The sequence below is a fragment of the Erpetoichthys calabaricus genome, chromosome 1 (assembly GCF_900747795.2).
Source record: "Erpetoichthys calabaricus chromosome 1, fErpCal1.3, whole genome shotgun sequence".
In the NCBI taxonomy this organism is placed as follows: domain Eukaryota; kingdom Metazoa; phylum Chordata; class Cladistia; order Polypteriformes; family Polypteridae; genus Erpetoichthys; species Erpetoichthys calabaricus.
Window position 1 is genome coordinate 174,400,492 of NC_041394.2, and position 14,187 is coordinate 174,414,678.

Below are 14,187 nucleotides of genomic sequence, written 5' to 3' on the forward strand. Positions count from 1 at the left end.
CACCTCAGCACCACACTAGCAGTGTTAAAATGTTTTGGGGACCAGAGCAGATCAGTATTCCTGAGACTTTCATCTTTCTTTATTTTCAGATATTGTATGATGGTCACAGTTTGCTGGTCATGTTTTAGCTCATTTTGTATCTCATTATTGTTTGGCAGCTACTTAAGGAAAAAGAAACAATTAAGGGGTCTGAGTCTTCAAGAGCAAGTCAATTAAAATTAATTCAAAAGAAGTTAATTGACAGCAAAAACATGTCACTAATTAAGTAAAGGGTTAGAATGAAAACCTACAGCCACTTTGGCCTTCCAGGACCAATGTCCTCATGCCACCCTCATGGAGTCTGTTTCTAACAGTTTTATCAGAAACATGCACACCAGTAGCCAAATGGAAGTCATTTTGTAGGGCTCTGGTAGTGCTGCACCTGTTCCTGCTCACACAAAGGAGCAGATATCTGTCCTGCTGCTGGGTTGATGGGTTGATGCCGTTCTACAGCCCAGTCCAGCTCTCCTCGTGTAACAGCCCGTCTCCTGTTGTCTCCTGCATGCTCTTGAGACAGTGCTGGGAAACACAGCACACCTTCTTGTGACGGCACATAGATGTACCATCCTGGAGGAGATGGACTACCTGTACAACCTGAATCAGCTGCAGGTACTGCCTCATGCTACCAATACTTACAAGGACACTAGCAAAATGCAAAACTAGAAAAGAATCGGTCAGGAACGAGAAGGAAAGAGCAATACTCTGTGGCCAGACCTGTTGTCACTTTCATTTGGAGCAAAGTAGGTGAAGTTGATTCACAATCACTTATGGTTCCTAACTGGACAGATTGATATCCCTGGAGCTTAGCTGACTTGGTGTTAGACTGTGATGATTAAGCAATCCCTTAATTTAAGCAGTATATATATATATTGTGTTAAAAATAGTGCAATAGACAAGAAAAAGGTTTGGAGATGGCCAGCCCGTATACTGAAAAATCAGCAAAATAAAAGAAGCACATCTTTACAGATCGGAGTTCACAACTGAACTGAACTAACAGGATGAGTCTGTTCTATAAATATGGTGGATAGGAGGATGAGGTGGAGTTAAGGCGGCTGGAACAGTAACTGATGTGGCAGGAAGATGAATTCTGGGTACTAGAAGTAACGTCATCAGGGCTGGCCGGAAATGATGTTAGTGGGTGGTTCGGTAATGATGTCACTCAGAGGCAGGGCCTTCGGCTGAACTGCAGGGAAACAAGAGGAGAGAGGATCAGTTGTGATCGCCAACTCCTGTTCTGGCTGATAAACAACATTGTTTGAGCATGTAAACTGTTCCCCATGTGCACGTGTGTGACAGTGTAGGGTTAACTGAAAGCAAGCAAGCAAGTAGTAAGTAAGTAAATTGTCATAAATGACTGAGTTCTGAAGTAAACTGACAGAAGAGCAAGGCTTTTGGCTTTTTATTGCTATGGAAGAGGAAGAGGCGGTGTGCTGGGGAGGCAGCATAAAGAAGAGAGATGCCTCATGCCTTGACAAACTGGTGAGGAAGGCAGGCTCTATTGTAGGCACGGAGCTGGACAGCTTGACATCTGTGGCAGAGCGACGGGCACTGAGCAGGCTCCTGTCAATCATGGAGAATCCACCGCATCCACTAAACAGTATCATCTCCAGACAGAGGAGCAGCTTCAGTGACAGACTGAGGAGATCATTCCTCCCCCACACTACACGACTCTTCAATTCCACCCGGGGGGTAAACTTTAACATTATTCAAAGTTATTGACTGTCTGTATACCTGCATTGTTACCACTCTTTAATTTAATATTGTCTTTATCAGTATACTCTCCTGCTCCTGTGTGTCAGTAGTAGCTAGACCCCCCTGCTGCCTCCCATTCACACGTGTGTGACAATATAGATAGATAGATAGATAGATAGATAGATAGATAGATAGATAGATAGATAGATAGATAGATAGATAGATATGTACATGTTAATTTTTTCACAGATTTGCAGACTTTTTCAAGTCACCATTAAACTAGACACAATGTACTGCTGACTCAGTAATTATAAAAGGTTTGTGTCACTAAATTTCTAAAGCACAAGTGATCAGTCAACAACAACATTCTGATCATATATGTAGCCTGAGTGAAACTGCCTGTCAGTATGTTAAAGAACAGCTTTATTTTCAAAAAGAATTTTTCAAGTGCAAAGTGACAGGTGAATAGTTGTCAACACAATGCAGACACCTGAGAAATAAATTGCAACATTTTTCACTCGTGACGTGCTGTCCATAAGGCACAGGTTTTATTGCCCAGCACATGTCGACTTCAGTTGCTTTTGAGTTACACCTTGACATACCAGCTCATCTTATTGCCTCAAACACTGTGAATGGCTGTCCGCCTTCACTAGCTGCTGTTCACTAGAGACACATAAAATCGGGGATGATGGTGAGCATGTGGCCAGCCTTGGACGAGTCATCTCAGGGCTACATAAAGAGGTCTAGTGGACAGATTATTGTTTTGGAAAACAACCAAATAATATTTATTTGTATATTTTGATTAATTTCAGAGCCGTTACAGCCTATGTTAGCCCATACATAAGTCCAGTTGTGGTGAGAACTGAAAATACTTCTTGTAATTTGTATTTTATTTCACATAGTCTTTTCAGGTAATTTAACAGCTTGTTTTAGCTTTTCATTTTGATTTTGTTATTTTTTTTATTTTAGGTTATGAAAATATTTTTAGGAAAATTTTTCATCTTCATTTTAATTTCTCTTTAACGGCAATAACTGTGGTGCTGAGGCAATACAAACCTTGTGTAGGCCAAGGATGCTCCTGTGGTTGCAGTGTTAGGGGTTGCTACCCACTTAGGTTCAATATTCCAAGAGCAAAGAAAATACTGAAATACTGAAAAAACTTCATTAACATAACATAATACCCAATGAGCAATAGACAAGACAAAACTAATTAAGGAAAGAAAACATTAACATATTCAATAACATGGCATAGAACACAAAACAACTCACAAAAACTGAGCACAAGAACAATCCTGATGAGGTTTCTAACTTTATTTGGGACATGATGACTCACTAGTGACACTAAGGCCTAGGTACTGGCCAGATCAAACCACAAGACCACCACATTGCCCCTGTTCTCCTTGGCTTATGTGAGGAGTTGAATGAACCATCCATCTGTTCTGGGCAGTCTGGTGGTCAAGCTGTTATGTACCAGCGTGTGAATAGAACCATTGCAGCCATACCATGTGCACTTCAGAATAGGTAATCCACCTGAAGGTAAGAATGGGGCAATACTTAGATGGGAGACCATTTAAGAATAAGCCCAGTGTTGCTGCTGGAAGAGGTATTGGTGAGGCCATTGAGGGGACAGATGTGTGGTCTGTGAATCCCAATGTCCCAGTGCAGTGACGGGGACACTGTGTTGTAAAAACTGGCACCGACCTTTGAATGAGACATAAAACCAAGGTTTTAACTCTCTGTGGTCATTAAATATCCCTGGGTGTCTTACAAAAAGAGTAGGGTGTTTCCTGAATGGGACCTGGTCATCATCATCCCTGTTCCTTTTTTGGCTCGCCTCTTCACCTCCTGTGAGTTTAGCATACCGGTGCAAGAATGGCTGTCCTCACATCATCCAGGGTGGATGCTGCATATTAGTGGTGATTGAAATGGTTCCCCACTGTCTATGTAAAGCACTTTGAGTACTGGGAAAAGCTCCAGATAAATGTAATTAATTCTTTTTATTATTCATTTGGAAACAATTGTCCGGCCATTTGACTATAATGCTGAAGAACACCTTCCCCTCATCACAGAACAAGGAGATCATCCTGAACGGATTGGTATGCCTGGGATTGTAAACTCTGGGAATCCACACACTCTCAGTGATCCTCAACACCTATGCTCCTTCAGAAGAACTCATTATCTTCATTGTCAGATACAGTACCTGATAGAGTAAAATCAATAAGAAAATTAAACATGCGCAGTGATGACCAATTTCAAGTTACAATAAAAATAAAGGTGCACTTTCAGATGTCTTTTGATGGATCCTCCCTAACAGATATAAAAAGATCATTCTAAAGGTATGAGGATTCAACAAGGGTAGGAGACTGAGTCTTTAGGGCTCATGTTAGAATATCACAGATGAAGCAGATCGTGATGATTGTAATCTGGGGTGTCGGAATTTACAGTTTTGTAACACACTGTTTCCTAATGTGTTTATACTGTATGTGAGAAGATAAGCTTAAATAAGAATTCAGATTTACATTACTCTAGCTATTCTTGAACTTAGTGTTGAAGATGAGTGACAGCCATACAGTCAAGCAACTTGAGGGTCGATGGTTGGCATTTTTAGCCTGATAAAAGACAAAACAGAATTTTAATTGATGATCGAAATACTTTTTGACTAAATGTAACGTTCAAAGATCTGATTGTAATATTTGACGAAAGATTCAGTATCATTTCATTACCCAAACAAGGAAGACGCTTACAACTAGACAATAAGAACACAGCTAAACATTGGCTTTCAGGAGGACGTATGAAGACACTACAAGTACCAAAATGCAGTGCGCCTTTAAAGACCTGAGCGCAGTCTCACAACGATTGTTTCCGGTAAATGCAAGCTGTGCGAAACATGAGCAAGAGACGGGTTTTGTTTTCATATGTAAACTTTTAATTTATTTATTCATTTAAATGTTTGGATTTCTTTTAATCGAATTAAATCATCAAAAAAAAGAAACATCGAAAGGGGAGTCTGGAGTTTTTCTTCCGGGTTACGTGCTGATGTGGCCAAACTTACAGGAAGAGACGCGGAGCGAAGTAGGAGAAGAGACTGTTTGATTGTTATCATTAGACTGCGTCCAGCAGCGGTCATCCTGTCACCGTGTCAGCAGTGTCCACTGTCAGGTCAGTTTGAGTTAGCACTTGTTCGGGTTCTCTGTTGTCTACCCCAATGCCGTTCTTGTTTGCTTCTGAGTGTTTAATTCTCAAGTAGAATGAAGAGCCAGCCAGGTTGTCACCCACCTCTGGTTCAGCTGTGTACCGTAACTCCTCCTGCTGGGTTCTCGCTATCTCTTCGGAATGACTTTACGATGATGTTATTGTGCAGATGTCCACGGTCAAAGTAAATGCGCGTACCCAGTAACAGATAAGGGCGGTTGACACGCAGTAAATGTGCAGACGGTTTGTACCTGGGCTTTGAGGGTCCCGTGGGCGACGAGCAGCTCACCAAGTGAGTGGAGACCCTTGGACTTCACAGGACAGTAGGGACTGAGATCAGAAAAGTTGGCTTGTTCCTTTCTCCTCCTTTTCCAAAAATGTTTTTTTATAACTCTGCCTTCAGTCGAATGCCCCTAAACTTTTTTTCCGATGCACACCCCGGCATTTCAGTACAATTATCAGTTAACACAAGTCGTTATCATGTGCTTGCTGAGATTGATACAATGTACTGTATTTTTAATTGTTTTTATGATGTTACAAAGTGTTGTGTTGGCTGGACTATCCCCAGAATAACTTGGAAAAAAAAATCGCACTCTGGAACTTCGCTTTTTTGGAGATCAGCCATCTGCAGTGTCACTTAACTATCCTCTTCCACTTCTCTGTGTCACTGCTGGTTCTTCTTGTTAATTCTGTCATTTTCTATTTCTTCTGTATTGTTTTGTGACTTGTTTGACCCCAAACATATGGGCTTTGTATCATACAGTGTGGCACAAAAATGAGTAATGTTGGCTAGTATCTAACCAGAAGGACTCAGAATTGCCCGTTTCATTTTTTTAAATGGAAATAATAAAGTGTAGTAGAGAATATAATGTAAATGTGGCAATGTCTAGCAGAAATGGTGGCGTTTCAGTGGAGTGCACTGCCACTCCAGAAGCAGCATTACCTATACTGTCACTTAACAAAACTGCAGTGCTGTCACATCTCATTTTTTATGTGTGTGTGTCTAAATGTTTGGAGAACTGTGGAAGATCTACTATATAATAAAATGCTTCTGTCTGTCTGCGCATGTCCGATCCTGAGCAGTTTAATTTTGGTGTGATTGATCAGTTTGGCTGTTATGCAGGGCCGTCTTAACGCATGGGCACTCTAGGCAGTTGTCCCGGGGCCCCATGCTAATCTGTGTCTGGTTATGACTTGCTGATTGGTTGTGTAGGTAGGTAGGGGCCCCTGCTTTGCACTACTTTGCCTTGGGGCCTATAATGCTGTTAAGACGGCCCTGCTGTCATGTATGGCTCAATAGTCACGATGACACAATCAAGAGAAGAACGACCACAGGAGGATACCAAGCAAAGGCTTAGGAGGAATGCAGCTTATTGAGTGATGTTGGGATGCTAAATGCTAGCAAAGCTTAGCCTTAATTGCTTTCAAAGATGGGCAGTATTCACAACAAAATGAAGAGCGTTTTCACAGAAGTTAGTGGGTGCCTGTCTGCCATTGATAGTCAAAAATTGGATGTTTGGAGGTTAGACACATGAGGATACCAAGGAAAGGTGCTGAAGGCACATGTAGGGCAAGTGGTATGAAACATTTTGAATTTATTCAATTACCTGTTTTCGACATTTAATTTGTCAGTTCAAGAGTGATGTATGCATACCTCGGCTAAAAGTCTCTGGTGCAGATTTGCACATTACTGATCTCTGTCTTAGCAGTTTTTGGCCCTTCTGGTGTGCAGGTATGCCATGTATCCATTTTGATTAGCACGTACAAGCAAGAATTTCACTGTACTTGTGCCCCCCTCTCTCTTTGTCTCCATCTGTCTGTCTATCCATGAACAGGACGTGGTTCACAACTAGACTGGTTCTGTTTCTGAGTATCCAAATCTGACACAATCTGCTTACTGTAAACCACAATCATCTCTCTCTCTCTCTCTGTTTCAGGTATACTGCTTCTCTCTGGCAAATTTGTTTGGGCCAGTTAGCCTTCAGCTTGACTTAGCCCCTGCAAGAAAGATTTGTGTGCCTTCCGTTTGATTTCTTAAAGTAATGGACTATGTTCTGGCCTGCTATAAGTGACCTCATTGAGCAGTCACTGTCCCAACATATCGCATATATTAAGTTTCATGTAGCAAGTTTCCTAACATACTAAAGCAATACTGCTGGATTTTTTTTTCTTCTAAGCAACTAAAGTAGGTATTGGAGTGGAAAGATGAGTTTTCCTGCATCTCGGGTCACTGTGTTCCACAGGCTTGTATCGGTGTCAGTGTTCCTTTAAATTTTCGAAACCTGCAGCCCCCTTGATATCTACATGTCATACTTCTAAGAGAGTGTTAAGCATTCTAAGTGCTGCCATTCCTCCGGTTCTCACAAGACTTGGCTTTTCACACTTCTGCCTCAGATTTGCTTGCCTGTGCCACCTGTCAGGTTCGTGTGTGGATCCCACCTGACTCGGGTGTGTGCGTGCTGATTTTGATTTCTCTTGTAGATTGAATCCTGTCAAGTTTGTTATAAAGGTGTGTCTCCTCCTTCCACACAAGTAGATGATTTGTTTTGACGCTTCAGCAGTGAACTCTGGCTTTGGGCCAGCATTCTTGCGGCTTCTTGATTGTAGTTCCTAGTACAGCAGGATGTGTCCAGAGATAGTGTGCAGAGTTCAGGTTTTGTGCTTACACTGGCGGGTAAACTGTAAACCTAGCTGTAGCACCGCACTGCACGGGGCTTGGGTCCCCCATCCCCACGCCTCCCATGTAGTTGGCTGCCTGCCTATATAAGGCTGTCCGTCGCTCCAGTCTCTTCATTCCCTTCCTTGCTTTGCCACGGTATTCACGTCTCCCTGCTGATAACTACAGCCTTTTTATTTAATCCACGGTTTCTCCGTTGTTTTATTGTTCGTTTATTATGATTATACTGTAGTTATTGTGTAGGTATTTTAGACTTAGTTTATATTGTTCAGGTACCCATTTCCTTTATCGTTCCAACCGTACCCCCCATTAACATGTCTATCGAGGTGATCACCATCGATCAAAGAACTGTCACTTACCGAGTGGTTTCCATGCCCGGAGATGGTGACTGCCTTTTTCCATTCTCTGTGTTACATATTGCACGGCCATATCAGGCTCACTCTTGATATCCGGAGGAACATTGTGTCTTATGTATTGAATGACTGGGACAGGTTCAAGGTGTGGACTGATGACGGTACAGGAGATAATTATACTACACAGGAGCACTATAAGAGTGAAATGCTTAAGCCCTTCACCTATGGTTCTGCATGTGAGTTGATGGCTGCCGCTGAATTGTTCGGTTGTCGCTTTCAAGTGGCCAAATGGCCAAATATTTTACACCTTTGGACAACCGCCAATGCCTCTTAAACATCTTAGATTCACAGGTGATGATTTGAATAGTGGACACTTTGATGTTTATGAATGTTTCAACTCTCAAAAGCTGGATGCGAAGTTATCGATGAAACCCATTTCAGTTCAAATGCCTCCAATTTCCAGTAAGGTTCTGCTTCACAATGACAATTAATAAGTCTCAGGGACAGACCCTATAAAAGGTTGGCTTTGATTTGAGGCAAGATTGCTTTTCACGTGGCCAACTATACGTTGCATGCTCAAGAGTAAGCTCAGCGCACAGCTTGGTCATATTACAACTGGAGGGCCGAACTGACAACGTGGTATACAAAGAGATCCTTAACAAATAATTATTGGTATATTTTCCCTCCATTTAAAAAGGTTTACTTTTCTTCTTAATACAAACTTTAAAGCAGTACTTCGCCACTGTGAAGCGTGGGTATGTTGCTAGTTTATTGATAAAAACAAGGATTGCAGAAATTTAACTGCATGTGTATTGACATTGAAGACATGACGCAACACGGACAAACACATTTATGTTGACACAGATTAACAGGTTTTAGGATGCCAGGTCTTTAAGGATAGTCCCCGATGTTGTGTGGAATTGTTACTATTGTTCAAGTGGAGGATTCTTCTTGCATCTTGATTTTTGCCACTTGGTCCTTTGTCTGTGGTGTGCTGTGATGTTTTCCTCAGCTTGCTGTTAGGCTGTTTGCTGTGTCCTCTGCAACTTCACAGGCAAAAAAGCATTGACCTTTCTGGCACAATAGTGTGTAGGCAGTGATTCTCTTCTTTAAGTAATGGCTACTTCGCAGTGTTTTCAGACAGGGCTCGGGCCCATGCATTGGCATAGTGGATGTTAGTGGAGCTAGTTAAGGGCATTCAGCTACAAAGCTCCATGGAGAGTAGTTTCTAGGCTAAAAAAGTTTGTGAATTTCTTGCTTTGCAGAGAGTGGACGGCTTCTCACCTGAAGAGAGTAGCAACAGAACATCATCAGCTTTCAGCCCCTTCCCACCCCCAACCAAGAGAGATGAGTTCATTGGGTTTCAGCTCCCCCAAAGAGAACAGAAAAGATGAATGCAGCTAGCTGGTGATTAGATCAAAGTCCCTTCCAGTTACAGATTCAGTACCTGCTTTTAGGTGCTTTATTTTGTTCATCATATCCAGCCAGAGTTCATTTACTAGCCTAAAGTGAATGTCCATCGGGACGCCTTTTTGTCCGAAGGAATCTCTGTCAGCGGTGTCGTCTGATCCATACTGCTCGCCTTTTGCCTTCATTGTCACTAGTTTTAATATGTTACTTCTGTTGTGGAATGTGACTGTAACTTGCTTGTGTCAAGATGTGTTTTAGAACAGGAGAGTTGTGTGTCCTGTGGCCATAGTTAGTTAGTATTGTGGGTATTTCTGACTAGTGAAGGACACTTGTATTGACAAAGCTTTCATATGACAGCAGTTTGCTTTGACAACATCAACAACATTTTTGTTTAGGCTGCTTGACAAACTTGTGAGGTTTAGCAAACATTGCATTAGTTCATGATGAAATGCCATCCACACACCCGTCATGACCCATTAGACACAAACCAGATGAGCACGGTTTGTGCTGGAGGCTGTGACACTGATCTGCTTGGCAACGAGTTGCTGTGTGACTTTAATCTTATAAAGTTCTCCTTGTAATGGGTATTTTGCTGATGTCGAGTATGCAAGACTCTTTGTAAATATTTGGCCCATTTACTCTTCCTATCCTTAATTTCCATTGATTGATGTTTAACACTGCCTATGTATTTTCACAAAACACCACACTGCTTCCTCACTATCTCTCTCTCTCTTTCTTCTTGTCACTCCTTCTCTAGTATAAATCACATTTGCTATTTTGCCTTTTGTACCACATTTTACTCTTCATACCTGTGTTTTTCCACAGAGGGGCGATGCTGAGCCGGCTATCTGGAATTGCCAAGGGGGTGAACTCAGTGCTGCATGAGCTATCTGGGGATGGCAGTGAGGATCCCCAGCAGGCAGAGGTGAGCATATAAGCACCCTGGCTCTGGCTGTTGGCGACATACGTAATTCTGGAATTCTTACCAGGCTTGAGTCCTTGACACGTACATATTTATGGGTTTAGAGGAAAACGCTGACTCATTTTCCTGGAAGGATTCTTACTTGGTTGACATGAGACAATATTTCATTGTCCTGAGTTTTGTGATAGAAAACACTAAATATAAAATGTGCCATTGTATTATGTCTTATATAGATAGATAGATAGATAGATATATGACATATATGACCCACAGCTAATGGGTCAACAGGGCTTTCAACCAGTAAATAAAGGAAAGCCATTGTTGGAGCAATGTTTGATGTGAATTCATAAAAGTTTACGTTACGTTTAAATATGGATGGTTTTGCATTGCAGTTTTTTTTATATCAATATTGTTACGTGTATATTGTTACTTTGATGAAGATTTCATATCAAGGGCTATATGTATTGTCTAATGCCTGTTACTCACTGTCTGTGCGCTGTTCTTATCATTTTTCTGGAGCGATCACATCTGTTATCAGAAAGGTACCACTCAGCTTTGTGCTTTTTATTGCTGGAAGGGATTGGTTCTAGCAGACTTGCTGTCTCCATATACATGAAGAAAGAAGTCTCAAAAGCCTGTTGTAGTGCCTTTTGGGTTCATTCATGTGGAAATAACAAAAGACACTTATCCTTTGTCAACTTCAGGCCAGGTTTACTATTCTGTCTATTTTTCTCAGGAAGGCAATACAGCTCACGAACATTTTGCAGAGGAAGATGTTGTGCAGCGATTATCTGACACGGAGCAGCTGGTTGAGGAACTGAAGAAACTGATCAAAGAGAAAGATGCCAAACTGCAGCTCACTGAGTCCAAGCTCAAGGTATGTGAGTTAGAAAAATCTCACGGAAGGGCAGTGCAGTGATTTAGAAAACTGCCTTTAACAGTGGGAATGTTGGCAGTTACATTACATTGTTACTGATTTTTACATGGTGTCAGTAAGCCATTATTTCATGCAGCACTTTTAACAGCAAAATGTCATTGCAAGATATTTTAGAAGGAAAACAAAATTGTATTGTAGTAAAATAATAAGAGGCAGAGTAAAATATGTTTGTGTACTTAAGATTCAGGTACTGGGACTCCACTGTTTACCAGTCTGCATTTTGTTTTTACGGTTGCTTGGTGTCCTATACTTTCAGTTCAATTAGAACAGTCATTTCAAAGCAGAGACTATCTTTACCTGCCTTTTTATAATGGGGCATCAAAATACTGAGACTCTCTGCATACCATTTACAAAGGTCTTGGCGTAGTTAACATTAACCCAAAGTAAAAACACATAGACATAGCAGTGCCCTGTCCAGGGTTGTTTTCTGGCATGGGTTCAGTACTGCCAAGGTATGCTTTAGGCCCACTTGCAGCCTTGAATTTGATAAAGCAGGTTTAAAAGTGAAAGGGAGGATGAAACATAAAGTGACTAATGCTTTGAGTGGACATGACAGTACCGATTGTATGATCTTGGAGTGCAATAGCATTTGACTGACCAGGAGAGTACAAGCGGATCTTCAAATTTTGTTGATTGACAGATAGATAGAAACTTGATTAATCCTCCTGAAGTAAAATTGCAGGTATTATTATTGATTGAACACTGAAGTACTGAATATGATCAAACCTAGGAATAGAGTGGAAGAAAGATTATATTTATTTATATATATATATATATATATATATATATATATATATATATATATATATGTATGTATTGTCGCAGTTGTGGCCTTTGTCCACCTCTTGAACCCTCAGGTACCACTCCAGACACGTTGTAAAAGCACAATAACTATTTATTTTGTTATAACGTGCACAAAGCACCCTCCACTCCACACTATTCATATACAATAAATCACCAATACTACAAAACTCTTTCCTCCTCGCCCAGACACTTCGCCACCCTACCTCCCAGCTCAGCTCAATGTCTGGGCTTTCCCACAGTCCTTTTATATGCCCTGACCCGGAAGTGGTCCCTGGCCAAACCCACAAGTCCTTATTCCCTCCGGGTCAGGGTAAACAGTCCTTTCTTCAGCCCGGGAGCACGTTGTTCCTTCCTGTCACGTGATGATGACGCACTCCCGGGTTATAGGGCACATAAGAGCCCACTAGCCCCCCTACAGCGACTCCCGTTGGCCCCCAAGGTATCCAGCAGGGCTGTGTATATAAACTACAAAGTCCATGAGGCCCTGCTGGAGCTCGGGGCACCATCATGCTGTCCGGAGGGCTCCTCCTAGCGGCCTGGGGGTGGCGACCGGAGTCTGTAGCCAGTCGTCCATCACTATATATATATATATATATATATATATATATATATATATATATATATATATATATATATATATATATAATAATATACAGTAATCCCTCCTCCATCGCAGGGGTTGCGTTCCAGAGCCACCCGCGAAATAAGAAAATCCGCGAAGTAGAAACCATATGTTTATATGGTTATTTTTATATTGTCATGCTTGGGTCACAGATTTGCGCAGAAACACAGGAGGTTGTAGAGAGACAGGAACGTTATTCAAACACTGCAAACAAACATTTGTCTCTTTTTCAAAAGTTTAAACTGTGCTCCATGACAAGACAGAGATGACAGTTCCATCTCACAATTAAAAGAATGCAAACATATCTTCCTCTTCAAAGGAGTGTGTGTCAGGAGCACAGAATGTCACATAGATAGAGAAAACAATCTCTAGCAAACAAATCAATAGGGCTGTTTGGCTTTTAAGTATGCGAAGCACCGCGGCACAAAGCTGTTGAAGGCGGCAGCTCACACCCCCTCCATCAGGAGCAGGGAGAGAGAGAGAGAGAGAGACAGAGTTTGTTTTTCAGTCAAAAATCAATATGTGCCCTTCGAGCTTTTAAGTATGCGAAGCACTGTGCAGCATGTCGTTTCAGGAAGCAGCTGCACAAAAGATAGCAACGTGAAGATAATCTTTCAGCATTTTTAGACGAGCGTCCGTATCGTCTAGGTGTGCGAACACTCTCCCTGCTCAATCCCCCTACGTCAGGATCAGAGAAAGTCAGCACAAGAGAGACAGAGAAAAGTAAGTTGGGTAGCTTCTCAGCCATCTGCCAATAGCGTCCCTTGTATGAAATCAACTGGGCAAACCAACTGAGGAAGCATGTACCAGAAATTAAAAGACCCATTGTCCGCAGAAATCCGTGAACCAGCAAAAAATCTGCGATATATATTTAAATATGCTTACATATAAAATCTGCGATGGAGTGAAGCCGCGAAAGGCGAAGCGCAATATAGCGAGGGATCACTGTGTGTATGTATATATATATATATATATATATATATATATATATATATATAATTATTATTATTATTAGAGTGTGAACACTGACCCAAAGTGCTTTTTAACTACCAAAATATTTTTCAGTAGTTATTATTATTGTTATATTTATTATATTATTAATATTAATTACTATTATCATATTCACGTCAACTTACCTGCCTGTACTCCATACTCTTGGTGCTATTTTTGAACTTCAGCTCTCAGTATTACTTTTGAAATTTCTTTAGTCTTTTTATGTTTCCAGTATCCAGTGTAGGGATTGTGTTCTTAGGTCTCCTTCAATGTGATTATGTTGCCACTGACCTAATTCTCTGAATGCAGGCTTTAAGAAACTTACTAAGTCAGTTGTGTTGAACAAATGATACATTGGATGTTTATAAACTTCATTGTTCTTGCCTCACCAATCCCAGCTTATTGAGGGCCCAGTTTAAACAGGCATATTTTTGCCTCTTTTTCACTTTTGTTATTACTTCTATATCAGTGCATAAGAGCAATCACAATAAAACACATTTGGAACTTGTGACCAATATGGTTTACAAATGCTAAATTTGAGGCATG

General features: G+C 41.2%; 1 protein-coding gene across 3 annotated transcripts in view; it reads left to right on the forward strand.

The window, feature by feature from the left end:
* Positions 1-4,744: 4,744 nt before the first annotated feature.
* Positions 4,745-14,187, forward strand: part of golgb1 (golgin B1) — a 36,702-nt gene continuing 27,259 nt past the window's right edge. For 2 of the 3 annotated variants that reach the window (XM_051929915.1, XM_028808783.2), the window contains exons 1-3: positions 4,745-4,890; positions 10,189-10,288; positions 11,022-11,162. In XM_051929915.1, the coding sequence (XP_051785875.1) occupies positions 10,196-10,288; positions 11,022-11,162 (234 nt within the window). In that variant the 5' untranslated portion in view covers positions 4,745-4,890; positions 10,189-10,195. Of the gene's footprint in view, positions 4,891-10,188; positions 10,289-11,021; positions 11,163-14,187 lie in introns of those variants that run through there. The other variant, XM_051929961.1, reaches the window with a different exon arrangement.